Source organism: Choristoneura fumiferana, chromosome 22 (genome assembly GCF_025370935.1).
Source record: "Choristoneura fumiferana chromosome 22, NRCan_CFum_1, whole genome shotgun sequence".
In the NCBI taxonomy this organism is placed as follows: domain Eukaryota; kingdom Metazoa; phylum Arthropoda; class Insecta; order Lepidoptera; family Tortricidae; genus Choristoneura; species Choristoneura fumiferana.
The window spans coordinates 772,355-789,788 of NC_133493.1; the positions used below are offsets into that span (position 1 = coordinate 772,355).

A 17,434-nucleotide genomic window follows, 5' to 3' on the forward strand; every position below is an offset into this window, starting at 1 on the left:
AAATCATTGTACGACACATTGACTATTTCTTATGTTGTAAATGTTGTAATTGATATTTCATTTTCCAGTGGTATGTTGATGACATATTTTCAGAAATACGTTCATAGTGCCGTTACAATGATTTTGCTTTGGGTCTCAAGTGGGTTGATTTTAACATTCCTTCATATACAGGGTCCTTTTAATTTGGGTCTGTCCCAGTGAGCTACTGGAGCTCTTTATTCTTAATTAGTTTATTATCTATATAGATAGGTATAGTCTTCTGCTCTTCCGACTTATTTTATTCTACAATTTACAATATTACAATTAATTTAATAAACGTTCTTTTTACACACATTTAGTGGGTGTAACATACATAGTAGGTTACCTAATAATTTTCCAAATCACGAAACATTAAAGGCGTTATAAAGTCCCTGTTTAATTTTTGTCAAAAATAAATTACAGGACTAAATAAATCAATTGGAAAAGATTGCTCCTCAATCTATTTTTGTATTCAAGACCTAAAAGCTGAAATTTACTTCACGGAATACAATATGAAAATATTTAATTTGCGTTTAATCAGTTGTTAGATCTAATTTAATATGAAGTATTCCAGTAAATATAAAGTAAGCTAAAAAATAACGGTTGCATTTTAGTAAAATTGGACTATTATTTTATATGACATTTTAATTTCACAAAAAAACTTGCTTTTATAATAAAGTAATTAAATAATTTTACTAAATGGGTTTGTCCAAAACAAGCTAACTTGAACTATAAATTAAAACTGACAATTAAATGAAAATCCGTAACAAAGTTAGGCCTTGGTGCTCCAAAAATCACATTCCTTTAAAGCTCTGGTGAATTTATAATTGCTTATCCACATTCTTACAATTTTCTGCACTATATCTATACCAATTAACTTTTTCTCCGCTTATATTTGTCACTAACTGGATCTATCTGTGTGTTTGTACGTTCACGTATGTTTCTTTGTTTAGGTACTCCAGTCTGCACAGGTTGACAGAAAATACTTCATCTGCTTATTCTTATACTTCTATTTGGTGTCAAAATGTCTATGTGATATCTATGGTGTATGTTGACGACATCACGGTTCCTGGGCAGGGTGTTCAGTGTTTCCTTAAATGTGCTTTTATCTGTGATATAATATTAACTACATTTGGAAATATGTTTAGGATCAGTACAATGTATTATGTTATAGTATTTGTAAGTAATACAATAATAACTGTTATTAAAGATGTTACTGTTATAAAAAATACAGATTTAACATTTTGGTGTGGTTTGATATTAAGATACCATGAACCTGAACTATAGAATCTACACACATGGAGATTAAATAGTAGAATAATTAGGATTTGTTCATAAAAATGCCTAGTCACCTTTTTTAAAATTGAGTTCACAAAGTGCTATGACTTACCATTGAATTGAATTAAATAATCTGAAAACTAGATATATATTTTTTTACTTTTTAATAAATGGTAGGTACAAATCAACGCACGTAAAAAGAGCTCTGGGTATCTATCAACTAGCAAGCCAATGGCGTGACTGCCGCGCGCGCGCGCTCCTACGCCCCCTGCGTCCCCCACAGCTCCACCGCCAATTTGGTCCGTATTTCCCTCACTGCGAGGTACCTATATCGCCTGGAGCTCTTTTTACGTGCGTTGATTTGTAACCATAGTAATTTTTCGTGATGACTAACTTTCAAGCCGCTATAACTCAAAAAGTTACTTAGGTGACTAGATACGTTCTTTCCGTGGACACTTCAAATACAATACAATGAATCTTTATATTTATCACAAAACAAGCAACAAATAACCACGGAGCCAATTAAATGACTCAAGTACCTTAATCGTTATGTATGTTTAAAACGAATCATGACACTTTTTTCTGCCTATTGTGACGTCAGAAGAGCGAATTAGTGATGACGATTTCGATTTTTCGAATTGATTTTTTGGCATGCATGTGTTTGCTGGTATCTTTATTAAACAGTAATGTATACAGTCACCAACATCAATATCTGAGACAACTGGCGGGCATAAATATCTGATACGATACGATTTTATTTCTAGGGCCGGTAGGACGTAACAGATATTTTAGCACGCTTCCCTGTAACAGATATTAAAACAGGTGACTGTATCTCAAACAAGACCCCAAATCAGAAAGTCAGAAATTATCGAAGCGGGGTAGATAAAAACCAAATGAAAACTCAAACAAAATTTATTAAAAACACACTAAACACCACAGACAACAGCAACACAGTGGTTCTTGAATAGAAGAGGGGCTTCATCATCCGAAATGAAGTTCCTGTCAGGTCTGACGCTAGAGAAGCTGTTCTTTTTGGGGGAGCAGATGATGCTGTGGCCGGAGCACTCCTGGACTCTGGTGAGGTCGGAAGCCAGTTCTGACAGGGTGTAAGAGGTGATGGCGAAGGGAACCCGAAGTTTGAGGATGCAGGATATGGTGGAGGACCAGCTGTCTTTGCCGTAGGTGGATGAACGTTGGATGCTGGGGTTGAACGCGCAAACTGAAATAAAAGTTTTGGTTCAGTGGTTTGATATGAAAGTGACATCGAGACTTTTTAGTTTAGTAGCAGTTAAATGATTGTAGTTTTACCTATTGAAGTTCGGACTTTGGAAGTCGGACGGAGCTGACGAAACTCGCCATCAAGTGCATAAAGCTCTAGAAAGTTTACTATAGTGATTGATAGTGGTTTAAAAATGAATATTTTGTGAAGTACACTTACTTATATAAAATTAATTAACAAAAGTAACGAGAATTGTATTGGATACACGTATTTGTCCCGTGAGAATATGTGGATAAAAAGTACCCTATGTCTTTCCAGACTTCCAGCTATACATTATACATAACAAATTTTATGAAAAATCCCGTGACGTCCCAAAACTCCGTTTGCGATACCCATAAATTAATGACATCAGCTAAATTTCATGTTATCCTAGTTGTTACATTAGAATTATGATGGTTGTTTTTTTTTTGGATTTTATATTCTTCTGCGCAACATTATTAATTTTATTCGTAACAACCTTCTACAGTGTTAGAAAACTTAAAAAAAGATGGATGAAATATGGATAAAATAAGTTATGGCGTGACTTAGGGAAACAGGGATTAATTTGTATATGTAAGAAGGAGATATAAGATAAGAAGACTGTCTCTAATATCCGAGTGACTTTATACTGTACAACATCTATTTAAGGCACAAATTACTCTATACCTAAATCAGGCGTGGTGAAGCTATCACTGGCCCAGAATTCGTGGTAAGTCCTCTTGTCCTGGAAGTCGAAAACCACGCGACGCTTGTTCTGACGACAGTCGTCGCACAATCTGGAATAGACATTTATGTATATAAACACTTGTTAGTTACCCGCATCTTCAGCTGTCAAAAATTCGCAGGATCTATTAAATTTTCCGGGATAAAAAGTATCCCATGTCCTGTTTAGGGTCTCAAAATATCTTCTTTAACAAATTTCATTACGATCGGTTGAGTACTACGATCGGATAGCTCGTGGTTAGAGAATCTGACTACAACCGGGTTCGATCTCCGGTCGGGCCAGATATTTGTATGAACAATCCGAAATTCATTATCGAGTATTGGGTGTTAAATATGTACTTAAGTATGTATTTATCTATACCCATGTACTAGGCAACGGATAAACATACTTACTCGTACCAATTGACCCAGTCCCAAACTAAGCAAAGCAACTGAAAAACTGGGTCAATTGATGTCAAAGTGTCCCCTGATATTTATTTATTTTTTTAGGACCTACTTTATGCATCAAAGTAAATTCTTTCAAAATCCTGCTGAAAATGATTTAGAACCTATTTTCTGTTCGTCGGTCCTATGATCAACATCACGTCTCCGAAATCACTCTGTATGTGTCGCTGTTACGATTGGTTTCAGTTCAAGATCTTCCCAAGCAATACCTGTACAGTCAAGGAAACTAAATCACGTACCAGGGTGGAACCTTTACATAGTCAATTTCGCTATGATTTCTTTGGCAAATGTCAAAATGACAAGCACAAAGGTTCTCTTCTACCCTGGTACGTGATTCAGTTCAAGATCTTACTTGATATTTCCAAGCAGTTCCAGCGGCAGCTCCGATGGATTCAGGTCGGGCCCTACTAGCACCACTCTGAGCTCCTTCACGTGAGGCATCAGGTGCAGTGAGAACACCTCCCACTTGTTCAGGACATCGGCTTCAAACTGCAGCTCGGCTCCTACTATGTGTAGCGTCAGTGTTGACTTCTAGAAGGTCATAGAAAACGATATCCCGACATCATCACAGCCTGCGGGGCTACTAAGAAATTAGAAGTTCGTTTCGTTCCATCTCTCTGACACTTTATTTAATAATTTATTGAATCAGGCGTTACTTTGCGGAGGTCCATATCAATGAACTAAAAGAATTTCCTTGCTCACCGCGACCTTACGATAGCTAAGCTTATGCAAAATATGCGTGTTCATGCAGTTCCTCCACCTCCACACTGTAAGAACACACACAAATCACACAAACCCATCTATCACCACCACCACACTACACTGACGCGTTTCGAACTCAACCAGAGCTCATCTTCAGAGTGACAGTTGTTACAACTGATGAGCTCTGGTTGAGTTCGAAACGCGTCAGTGTAGTGTGGTGGTGGTGATAGATGGGTTGTGTGATTGTGTGTTTTACAGTGTGGAGGTGGAGGAACTGCATGAACACGCATATTTTGCATAAACTTAGCTATCGTAAGGTCGCGGTTGAGCAAGGAAATTCTTTTAGTTCACTTTATTTAATACAAAAGTGAGAGGGACGGCACAATACGACTTCGAATTTCGGAGTACGCCCTGTATCTTAGCTTCATAGCTCGAGTTGCTTACTTCTTACTTTATATCTGTGGCTCCAGTGAAAAGGGGTACATGTCGAAAACCCAAGTTTACAGGAGACGCAAAAAACAGTTACGCCGAGATGATTCAAACTTACGTTCATTACACTTGTATATTTACATATACTAATAAATGTGGTATGTTAAAGCACTAAATTAATTGCGCTCTTTCTTTATGGGAATGTTATTTTTGCTCTTGATCTATTAGTTTATAAATAAACTACTTGTATCCAAAATAGAAGTATAAAAATAAGTGTAAAAAGGTTCAAGTGGCTATATATATCGCTATTCACCAAGTTTTCGTAATTTTATACGAAGTGAAAAAGGGTACGCATGCGGAATGTTTTTTGTAGTACATGTATAATATATCCACAGAAGACTAGCTTACGAACTAATGGTGTAGAAAATGATTGCATTTTTCAATTTATGCAGTTCTTTGGACTTAATTACAGACATAACAGACATGTAGCCTTTTGCACGTTTTTTTTTTATTGTGTTTTTAGTTATAAGTAGACTTAAATAATAATGAAAAATTCAAAATGCTACTTGTATCCAAGTTGAGTGAATAAAACACACATGAAATTATTTAAATATCTATTCAAAACGCTATAAATTTTTCAAAAATCTCACTTGCAACATAAAAAATGCCCGTTTAAAACAAACTTAAAATTTCTCATCATTAGTATCTAAGTATGTCAAACACACTAGGTAGAGGGGATTTTCCGCGTCTTCATAGAAGACATACCGTGTGCCATTGATCGTCATCATACGTCTTGTATTGTAGTCAAAATTAGGAAATTCTGCCTTTTTAAAACTGAAAATTGCAGTCTCAGAGATATTAAACTTTTGTTTGTCCTCGTTATATTTTTTGTTGAAGTGGCCCTTTTACTTACCTGCTTCGCTGTTGCCTCATTCGAAATTCCCCCATTTGATGATACCTAATTGATAGTCTCATGAAACCCAAATTTAAACATTTTGAGCATTTATCTCAGCGAGCAGGCATGGACCCAAGCCACTTTACCGATAAGGAACGGCGGCTTAGGAACTCGCAAAATTTCAAGTGTAGCTTTGCCGGCATTCCTATCTTCGATCCACAGCACGCTAGATCTCGCAGGTAGAATACTCAAAGCTCCAGCAGGCATTAACTACGAGATTGCATGCTTGAACGAGGCCACGAATGACTCGCTAGCTGGACCGAGTCCAATCTCCCGTCCAAACCACATAGGCGAAGGGCCTGGAGTACAATAGCCTCCGTCACCACCTTATAGGCATTAATAGAACCTATAACAGGCAGGGACCGGGACAGACTGTTAGCTGTGTCCAAGCCAGAATCTGGTTACTGGCTCCATGCATACCCTCTCCCAACACTAGAACTTTTATCGACCCAGACACTACGCATAGCTGCTGGTCTACGGCTGGGAGTTGGGATCTGCGAAAGTAACAACTGTGTTTCTTGTGGGGCTCCAGTGGACCGTCTCGGCCAACATGGCCTGTCCTGTTCCTCAGGTGCCGACCGACTGTCCCGCCACGCCACTCTCACGACATTCTCAGAAGGGTTTCTTTAGTGCCAACGTTCCCTCCGCTCTGTAGCCCCAGATTGTACGGAGCGATGGCAAGCGCCCTGACGGAATGTCGTTGATACCCTGGAAGACTGGCCGTGCGCTGGTGTGGGACGCTACCTGTACAGACACCCTGGCGGCGTCCTACCTAACAGCAACTACCAATCGTGCGGGGGCGGCGGTAGACGCCGGGAACGCCTCAAGGTCACAAAATATAGCTGTCTCGGCGCCCAATATCATTTCTTTGCTTTCGGCGTCGAGACTCTAGGTCCTTGGGGTGGGCTGGAGCTACACAGGGAGCTCAGCAATAGGTTAAGGGAGGCAACAGGCAACCCTCGCGCCGGCAGCTTTCTCGCGCAAAGAATCGCAATCGGAGTTCAACGCGGGAATGCTGCCTGCGTGATGGGCACCATGCCAAGAAGCCCACCTCTCTTTTTTAATTAAAGTTTTAGTTTTAGATATTTAAATTAAATAATAGTTTTAGTCCTATGGATATTTTGATTTTCTTAATCATTCTTATTAAATGATTGGTGTCAAGGGATACATCTTAATTAATACCCTTAAAATTAATGCAATGTGCCATATTAGTTTAATAATAAAATGGTGTAAAAGGATATAACTTAATCGCGTAACCGTCAACTGCGCAGCTCGCAAGCTCGTTCTCCCTGCACAAGTCAGCGCACACGATTGTGGCTCATCCGTGAGCGCCGTGGCTCCCCACTCACCGCGCTCATTCCTCCGCGCAAAGACTTATATCCTTTTCCACGTAAACTTTTTTATATTCGATTTGTGAAAACGGGCGCAGCTCGACTTAATCTTATATTTTATTTTATTTTTTTGTGTAAAGAGATTGAACTTAACTTGTATCAATGTAACTAAATAAATCTGTTCTTGTTTTAGGGGTTCAAGTGTGCTTAGATTTTTTTACACCCGCCATATGAAAAAACAGCACGTACAACTAAATTTAGATCATAAATCACAAACAAAACTTTAGTTAATAGAAATACAACTTGACAAGTACCCTCTGTTGCTACTTTTTTAAGGCAGTTCTACCCTTGACCACCAGAAAACTCCGTTGTTTTAAAAGATATCTTACATCCGTTTACACCAATCGATGCGTTATTTTTTTTTTGTTTTTTTGTCTATATAACTCAATTTGGCCAAATTTCAGACTTGTACCCCTTTTCACTGGAGCCACAGATATGTCAGTCCACTGTGGGACATAGGACTCTCATCTCGTATGTTTACAATAAAATCACGTTGATTTTGCCAATGTTTTTTTTTATTCGACTGTATGGCAAACGAGCAAGTGGGTCTATTGATGGTAAGAGATCCACCACCCATAGACACCTGCAACAACTGGGGGATTGCGGATGCATTGCCAACCTAGAGGTCTAAGATAGGATACCTCGAGTGCCAGTAATTTCACCGGCTGTCTTACTCTCCACGCCGAAACACAACAGTGCAAGCACTGCTGCTTCACGGCAGGATAAGCGAGCAAGATGGTGGTAGCAATCCGGGCGAACTTTGCACAAGGTCCTACCACCTGCGAAATGTTAAACCATTAGGTATTTAATAGTATTTTTAATATAAAATTATTTGGCCAATTGGAAAGAAAAGAAGATAGAAGGAAAGAATGGTTTATTTTGGTTCCGTCAATGACACCACCTTGTACAGTAACAAAACTAAAACTAACATTAGATAAAACTAAATTCAGTGGGATAACGAAAGGATACCAATAAAGGTTCCCCGCTCAACATCGTGTTGGATTAGCAATTATCGTACTTTTTCCTTTCATCATCATCAGCAGCCCAGCCTATATACGTCCCACTGCTGGGCACAGGCCTCCTCTCAGAATGAGAGGGCTTCGGCCGTAGTTCCCACGCGGGCCCAGTGCTGATTGGGAACTTCACACATACCTTTGAATTGCTTCGCAGGGTGTGCAAGTTTCCTCACGATGTTTTCCTTCACCGTAAAGCTCGTGGTAAATTTCAAATGTAATTCCGCACATGAATTTCGAAATTATTTTAACAGAAAAGTAAATCCGACTCCAAATAAATCACCGACTTCGAGCTAGTAGGTACCAAGAAAAATATTTTCAAGGGCTTTGTAGTCGGTTCCATTTTTCGTTATTTTTTTATTTCTTCAGAGTCGGTTTTACTTTTGTGTTAAAAAAAATCTTAATAAGATATATTAAAACAATGAGCTAATTGCTTAAGACTTCGCCTGTTGAATTAATTTTTTGCTGGTTTTTTTTTTTTTTTGAAAATACAGGGGGCTCACGAAATTCGAAAATCGAAGTTCGTATCGTACCGTTCAGCTGGTCGGCAAGATACGATGTTCGAATTTTGCAGTTCGTAGTACATACAGGGCCAGATCACCGATTAAAAATCATTGTGTATATTTTTAACCTATTGCCTGATATGAAGATGATCTCACACTGCCGCGGATATGATGCAAGGTATATTATCAGTCTATCCAGTGCTTGATGAAAAGCTTCGTGATTTCACCCTCATAGAGCTGGAATTGTATACATTGTGACATTATTATTTAATTAATAAGGATTAGGGAAAACTTATTATCGCTTTGCACGCGGTTTGCCTGTTTACAGTTGCAGTCTCGAGTTATCTGTATATGCAATATTTTTTATTAGTGTCCCATGATATTTATTTATTTATTTATTTGCTACTGAAAATCGTGTTTTGGTGAAGAACTGATGTTGTAGACAACATTTGATCGACGGGAGCTACTAATCAATAACAACCTTCACGGGTTGCATTTTAATTACTTTAAATGGGTTATTATTTCGAGAGATTCAATTGTGTTCAGACTCAAATTTTCAGTAATAAAATTAGAAATATATCGTTTATTGTTTTTAAGTTGCTTAGGATATTATCACTGAAACTTGTGATAAAAACATTTTATTGTATTTTATCTTTTTTTCCACAATAACTTAAATTTTCTGCACGAAAGTCAGTTACGTGGTCATGTTCGGATTATCCTTGACTACTTTGTAGTATTGTAAAAAATACAAGGTATAGAAAAACTTGCTGTTTAAAACATGGATTGAATGTTCATAATATGATATACCATGCATGCAAACATAAAAAAATTAGGACATTGATAAGACTATTTTTTTCTACATTTCCCGTTGTTCCAAAATACACCATCATTTTCGTAGCCACACTTATTAAGTAATATTTTAAACAAAAAAAAGAGGTCAAACCTCCTGTAAATCCTTTTTAACTATAAGCAACTTTGAAAATAAGACTGGGTCATTATGACGTATAATGTTTATCGCAAGCCATAATTATTTATCTATAATTAATGTAATAAAGGTTCAGTTAGATTTGCGTCAAAGATCGAGCGTCATTTTCGTTACGGTTGCGATTTGGTGAGTATTGGGTAAATAAATATAATGTTTTACTGGTGCTGTGTCATTTGCAGTTAAGTTATTCAAAATTGATTTCATTTGCTTCAAACCTATAGGATATTATGTACATTGCCAAACACATAACGTCTCTATAATGAAGAATGCGTATGAAGCTTTCCTAAATAAACGCTAAAAACATACCTTTATCGTCGATGATTACCGTGTTTTTCTCTGTCTCAGCTAGGATGAGCGCTCGCGCTTGACCAAAAGCGCGCTGTCATCTTGGTTTGACGTTTGTCATGTCATAGCGTATGTTTTCCCGCTAGAATTAACATCTTATCGTGAAAACTTTTTCAAAATAGTTACAAATAAGTGATAAAGTGCAGTAAAATATGAGCTCCAGTGACGGAAAGGGAGCGGAACCCGTTCCGGAGAAGGAGACAGGGCAGTCTTTGTCTTCTGACTCTTCGGAGAAATCGTCGTCATCCTCGGAGGATGAGACACCGACGCCACCTCCCAACAAACGACCTCGGAAAGCTCTCGGCGAGCAAGTTCCGCAGGCTTCGTTCGATCCTCGAGTCGATTCGATTATTAATCAAGTAAGTTACTTAACAAATATTTTACTGCACTCACAAGCGACTAGCGGCGAGGGACCGTCAACTCAGCGCGAACAAGATGACGATTTTTTAGTTCCGCCTCGTCAAGTCCACAAGATTGTTGATTTAGGCGAGATTAACACTGAGATTAAGGAGGGTACCCTTGTCCAACCAGCTGAACCAGAAAATTTGAGAGCCCTTGACAAACTGCACAAGTTTAATTCACCAGCTTGGCAGGCAGTGCGTTACAAGAACTCACTGAAAAGTGTACTAGCTACCCCTGGCTTTGTAGAACTAAAAATCAATGAAGAGCTGACACACTTCAATAAGGGTAAAGATTATCTTGCATCAACAGAAAATGTGTTAGCAGGCCTAACAAATGTGGTGCTAACTAATAGAAACATTTTGAAGGAAGGATTACAAGAATTAATTGATTGGTCCAGTTGCAACAAACTCAATGCTGACACTCTATATGAAAAGGTGTCCTCTATTTTTGGATCTGGTTCAGCAATATACAAGAATTATGAAACTACACTACAGATTATGTCAGGCAAGAGAACCGAATGTATTGAAGTCCGCCGAAACAGAATCCTCAATGAGGTAACAAATACCAACTTGAAGGCAAGTCTTAAAAATATACCACCAAGTAATGAGTTTCTATTTAGTCGGGAGGCTATGACACCTCTGATCCAGTCCCTCGGAGGGACTCAAGTATGGCTAAATACCCCCACTTATGTGAAAGAAGCAAAGAAAATGCCTTCAACTACTAACACTAACAGACCTGAGAAGCAGGTAAGGGAATATGACAACTCGGGCTCTAAGAGAGTTCACTCAGACAATCAGAGTTACTATAATAATCCAAAGCGTGAGAGAAAGAACAAGAAACAAGGCTTTAAACAAAATAAGCCCTTTCATTTTAACAATGCCTCAGCCAAGAAAAAGTGACAATCAATCCTTTCAGGGGGGATGTCTACAATCTTTCAAAAACATATGGCTCAGCCTTGGAGCAAATCAGTTCATCATGAAAATTGTAACAGGCTCAAGGATTCCATTCAAGACCAGACCTCCCCTAATATATCCAACACAATTACAACAACGAAGATTCTTAACAAGAGTATCCCCGGGAAATGACAAAAGTAATAGGACAACTGAAAAATCAGAGGGTCTTGGAACCTCCACCCACCAAAAATCCAAGTTTCATTTCAAAGATGTTTTTGGTCAAAAAAGCAGATGGTGGGGTCCGACCCATTTTCGACTTGCGGGGCCTGAACCAGCATGTTTCAACCAAAAAGTTCAAGCTGGTATCTCAGGCAGATATCCCGGAATTTCTACAAGAACGGGATTATATGGTCAAGATCGACCTGTCACAGGCTTACTTTCATGTTCCAATTTTGAAGTCACACAGAAGATTCCTCAGAGTTGTGTACAATGGGGAACTGCTGCAGCTGACATCTTTACCTTTCGGCCTTTCTTCAGCACCTCGAACCTTCGCAGCCCTTTCAAACTGGACTGCGGAAGTCCTACGGGCCAGAGGGTATCGAGTGATAGTATATCTGGACGATTACCTTCTGGCAAACCAGAGCAGTTCAGAGTTGAAGTCTCAAGCCACGGCGGCTGTGACTCTTCTCCAACAACTAGGCTGGAACATAAATTTCTCAAAGTCGATTCTAGAACCAACTCAAGATCTAGAGTACTTAGGTCTATGTTGGAACACCTTCAGCAACAGAAAATCATTGCCGGAACAGAAGGTGCACAAGATCCAAGCCAGACTACTCAGTCTAGAGAAGCGAGGCAGATGTTCTCTTCTAGAAGCACAAACTCTTCTGGGCCATCTAAACTTTGCCAACATAGTTGTTCACAGGGGCCAACTAAACAACAGAAGAATGCAGATTTTTCTAAGAGAATTCTGCCAAAACCGGCCCAGACAAAAGAGAATCATCCCATCAGGAGTTCTTGCCGAGATTCGATGGTGGAAAAATGCCTTACACCATGCATCAGTGCCTCTACAAATAAAGAACATAACTCACTTCTTGACCACCGATGCAGCGGATGCAGGATGGGGAGCCCAGTTGAATGGACTGCACCTATCAGGAACGTGGGACAAGAAGCAGAGCTCATGGCACTCAAATCTCAAAGAGATGTATGCAGTATATGCGGCAATAGAGAGTCAGATGGACCACCTCGGCGGTGCTCATATTCTAGTCCAGACCGACAACCGCACCCTCGTTGCTTACATCAGAAAGGAGGGGGGCACGAAGTCCTTACAGCTTCTGAACCTAACAACCAGACTGCTGACACTCACCGACCAGCTGAAGGTATCACTGTCGGCTTGTTACCTCCCGGGGAGGTACAACAGTATCGCAGACCGGTTATCACGAGGAAAACCTCTTCCAGAGTGGCATTTGCTCCCCGAGGCTACGGAAGCCATCTTCAGAAAGTGGGGAAAACCAGAAATCGACTTGTTCGCATCTGCAGAAACAAGAGTAGTGTCAAGGTATGTAACACTAGACTCAAGAGATGGTTTAGCCGAATTCTGCAATGCGTTCAGTCGCCAGTGGAAGTACCAACTAGGATGGATCTTTCCTCCTCCCAACATAATGCCACAAGTGCTGCGTCACCTGAACAAAGCCTTGGGCACATTCATACTGATTGCACCGGTGTGGAATCAGTGCTACTGGATGCCGGACCTTCGGGCACGAGCCGTAGAGGAACCCCTGCCGATACAGAACCTACGGAGGGTACTGATAGACAGGACCACAGGATATCATCCTCCCCAAGTAGATCTCCTGGAGCTACAGGCCTGGAAGATTGGGGGTGGAGCAAACAAATATCCGAATGGAATGCTCAAGAGAGGGAACTCCTAAAAAAGAGCTGGAGACCATCAACTCTGACCACTTATGCACCGGCAATAAGGAGATGGACAGAGTGGTGTATAGACAATAATACAGACAGTAAATCACCAAGTGGACATGATGTGGCAAGATTCTTAGCAAACTTACACCTAACCCATAATCTGGCTTACAATACAATCTTATTACACAAATCCGCTATAGCTACCTATTGTGCTAACTCAGAGATATTGTCCAAATGTTTCTTAGTTAAACAGATTTTAAAATCTATTTCTTCTGCTAAACCAATAGCTCAGAAACTCCCCATTTGGGATACTAAGATATTATATGACTGGCTATTGTTAACTACATCTAATAACACATTGTTCGATACAGCCAGGAGAACTGCTATAATATTACTATTAGCTTCAGGAAGGAGAATACACGATCTGACTCTTTTACAAGTAGCTAAGGAGAGCCTTATAGAATCAGATAACAAGATTATCCTTTGGCCAGCTTTTGGGTCCAAGACCGATTCAGCAACCAGAAGACAGTCAGGTTGGTGTTTGAGTGCCCATGCAGAGGAAAGGGTTTGTCCGGTAAAACATATCAAACTATTGATAACTTTATCAGAACCTAGGCGTTCCACTGTTCAGGATCTTCATGAGTTATTTATAACTATAACAGGAGGTGTGAAACAAGCCTCTAAAACTAACATTGCCGGATGGATAAGGACTATATTCAGAGAGGCTGGCATTGATGCTCCACCAGGGAGTGTAAGGTCAGCAGTTGCCTCTAAAGGATGGCTAGATAATAGACCAATAGATGAGATATTGGAAAGAGGGAACTGGAAATGTTTCCAGACCTTTAAGAATCACTATTATCGTAGTGTACAAAGGCCAGAAAATGATATTAGCACTGATATGCTTCATAGTAATTTCAACAGTGTCTGAGCTTTGTTGATTAATTAATGCTTAATTTTGTTAAAAATATAAATAGATACCTATTTAATTATTTCTCAAGTTGAAATATATTAGTTGTGTTACATATATTGTGTTACACTAGTATAGATGTATGTTATATTAGTACAAGCATTACATATGATGCTATTTAATACTATTGATCTCAAATGTTAATTAATGTGATTGTTGATCTCAATTTAATTGTTAAGAGGCAGATGCTCTTTCTAAGCCTAAAATAGAGGCTTATCTATGATTATTAGATTGTATTATGTATGCACATTTCATCCAATACAGGATTCACATAGCGTATGTGTTTTTCTTCTCAATCAGCAGATATCAAACACGTCTTCATTATAGAGACGTTATGTGTTTGGCAATGTACATAATTAGAATGTTTTGCATTCCAACAAAACATGTATTATGTACTAAACAAACACATAACGTCTCGGCAAGGGCCTTGCTGTTGAAGACGCTATGACATGACAAACGTCAAACCAAGATGACAGCGCGCTTTTGGTCAAGCGCGAGCGCTCATCCTAGCTGAGACAGAGAAAAACACGGTAATCATCGACGATAAAGGTATGTTTTTAGCGTTTATTTAGGAAAGCTTCATACGCATTCTTCATTATAGAGACGTTATGTGTTTGTTTAGTACATAATACATGTTTTGTTGGAATGCAAAACATTCTAATTTACTGCAGAGCCGCGAAAGTAAGAACTTTTCAATTTCGTGGTCATCATTGAAAGAAAGAAACTGATTAAAGACCACGAAAAAGATGATTTTCCCTACAAGTAGAAAAAATACTGAACACTTTTTATAGAATTTTCTGCTTTTTACAGTGTAATCGTTTATGCCGTTATTGATTTAATTGATTTAAATGAATAATGGTTGACCGTCAACAACATTTGCTCCAGGTGTGGTTATAGGAATTATGACCAGTGCGACGCCAATTTTGTTAACTGGCGAGAGGGTCAAGAATTATTTTGCCCTGAATGTACGTGTGAAATGTATATATCTAAATATTAAAAAAAAACTTCGTCATTTAGAGGAGCATTTTGTTGTGTTGTTTCGTTGTAACATAATTTCGTTCTGGTCTACCGTAGACCTGCACGGGGGAGAAGGTATTGAAAGCTGTTTTGGTTTGTGAGTTGAAGTTATTAATCTTACTTTAATTTGTAAGCTTTATTATAATTTTATCACTTATATTCTTGTTAAACCAGTCCTCTATCTCTAGCTAGCCCTCTAGTGTTAAAATATGGTACTATCATTTAATACTAATGTTAAGTAATATTTATTATTCAATTATAAACATGTACTATATATTAAATTAAAAGATTACAATTTACGGCTATCTATTTAAGTGACAATATAAACAGTAAATATTAATTAAAATAAAAGAATTTAATTGACATGAAATCGGTTACTGTATTTCCGGTTCCCGCCATTTAACATATTCTGGGGTGGGGATACTAAGCCTTCCAGGAACCGATCTCAAGTCAAGGAATCATTCTATTACGGGTCTGCGAAGTGTGAGCTTGTTAATAACGCTGTGTACCGAAGTAATAACTATCCTATAGTAAAAGTTATACACACATAAAATAGTTTTAATCATCTCCAGCCGGCGATCCTGACTTTGGTTTTATCAAGTCAGAAGTGGGATGCATTAAGGTACGTAATAATTCCTTGCATAAAACTTAGTTTGCCTTTAATTACTTCAAATAAGAGATTATAAACTTTGGTTGTTATTGATACAACGCTGGCATAAAAAAAATCACTGATGAGACATAGCCAGGGCTACCCTCTGGATGTATCATTAGTGAATTTTGTCCAAAACATAGTTCCAAGGTCACTCTTTGGGTATGTTTGGGACCTTGTATATTAGTGCCAATAAATAGGAACTAACGGAAAAATTCACTGATGGGGCATAGCCAGGGCGACCCTCTGGATGCATCATTAGTGAATTCTGTTCAAAATATATTAACGAGGCTACCCCTTGAGTATATTTTGTATCCGTGCATATTATTACGAATAAGTTAAGATATAGTGTCCATTAATGAGGCATTGCCAGGGCTACCCTCTGGGTGTATCATTAATGAGCTTTGTTCAAAATATATTGCCAAGGCTACTCCTTGGATATGTTTTGTATCCTTGTACATTATAATGAGTAATTAAGAATAAACAGTGTGTTCATTGATGTGGCATTGCCAGGGCTACCCTCTGGGTGCAACATTAGTGAATTCTGTTCAAAATATATTACCGAGGCTACACCTTGGGTATATTTTGTATCCGTGCATGTTAGTGTGAATAAGTTAAGATAAATAGTGTTCATTGATGAGGCATTGCCAGGGCTACCCCCTGGATGTACCATTAATGGGCTTCGTTCAAAATATATTGCCAAGGCTACCCCTTGGGTATGTTTTGTATCCTTACATAATATTAGTATGAGTAAATTAAGAACAAACACTGTGTTCATCGATGTGGCATAGCCAGGGCTACCCTCTGGATGCAGCATCAATGGACTTAGTTCAAAACATATCGCCAGGGCCACTCCTTGGGTATGTTTTGCGATTTTATATATTAGTATGAATAAATAAGCAATAAACAAAATGTTTACTAATGAGACATAGCCAGGGCTACCCTCTGGATGGATCATTAATAAACTTTATTCAAAATGTACCGCCAAGGCAACTCCTTGGGTATGTTTTGCATAATAACTTGTTTGCTTTATTTTGCTATGAGGTTAGGTTAATTAAAAACAAGTTTTGAATATTTGATGTCCGTGTATTTGTTATACAGATTAAATAATGGATAATGACGACGGGGCACCAAATCCAAGAATAACGGAGACGATGAATGAAGATGCAATTACACCTGTTCGATCTAGACGGAGTAATACGCGTAATCCACGAAGACACGTCTTGCGGACCCCATCGCCAAGCAGGGGATCAAGGCGAAGAAATACTAGGAGCCGAAGCCGCTCTTTTGAACACGATGTCAGGATCAGGAGCCACCACAGCGAAGTCCGGGCATCACGGCGACGTAGCAGGTCCAGTGAACAGATGCGACGCTACGACAGATCCAGGGAGCCGTCGCGACGCACCGATAGAAACTGGGAGTTTCCACGGAATGGCAACGAGTTTTCACATAGACTGCATCAATCCCCAAAGCCGGGAGATACTTCGCGTGAGTTTTTATCTCAATTTACAAAGCTGTTGGATAATTTTGGATCCACTCGTAAGAATA

The 17,434-nt window shown here is 38.9% G+C and overlaps 2 protein-coding genes across 2 annotated transcripts in view; one reads left to right on the forward strand and one right to left on the reverse strand.

Moving 5' to 3' along the window:
- Positions 1 to 1,263, forward strand: part of LOC141440256 (uncharacterized) — a 39,153-nt gene extending 37,890 nt beyond the window's left edge. Inside the window, exon 8 of the mRNA XM_074104720.1 lies at positions 972 to 1,263. Coding sequence (XP_073960821.1) covers positions 972 to 1,073 — 102 coding nt within the window. The 3' untranslated portion in view covers positions 1,074 to 1,263. The remainder of the gene's footprint in view (positions 1 to 971) is intronic.
- A 929-nt stretch (positions 1,264 to 2,192) lies between these two features.
- LOC141440561 (uncharacterized) overlaps positions 2,193 to 17,434 on the reverse strand; it is a 30,968-nt gene continuing 15,726 nt past the window's right edge. Inside the window, exons 5-7 of the mRNA XM_074105113.1 lie at positions 4,074 to 4,252; positions 3,221 to 3,330; positions 2,193 to 2,515 (exon numbers count right to left, since the gene is read on the reverse strand). Coding sequence (XP_073961214.1) covers positions 2,223 to 2,515; positions 3,221 to 3,330; positions 4,074 to 4,252 — 582 coding nt within the window. The 3' untranslated portion in view covers positions 2,193 to 2,222. The remainder of the gene's footprint in view (positions 2,516 to 3,220; positions 3,331 to 4,073; positions 4,253 to 17,434) is intronic.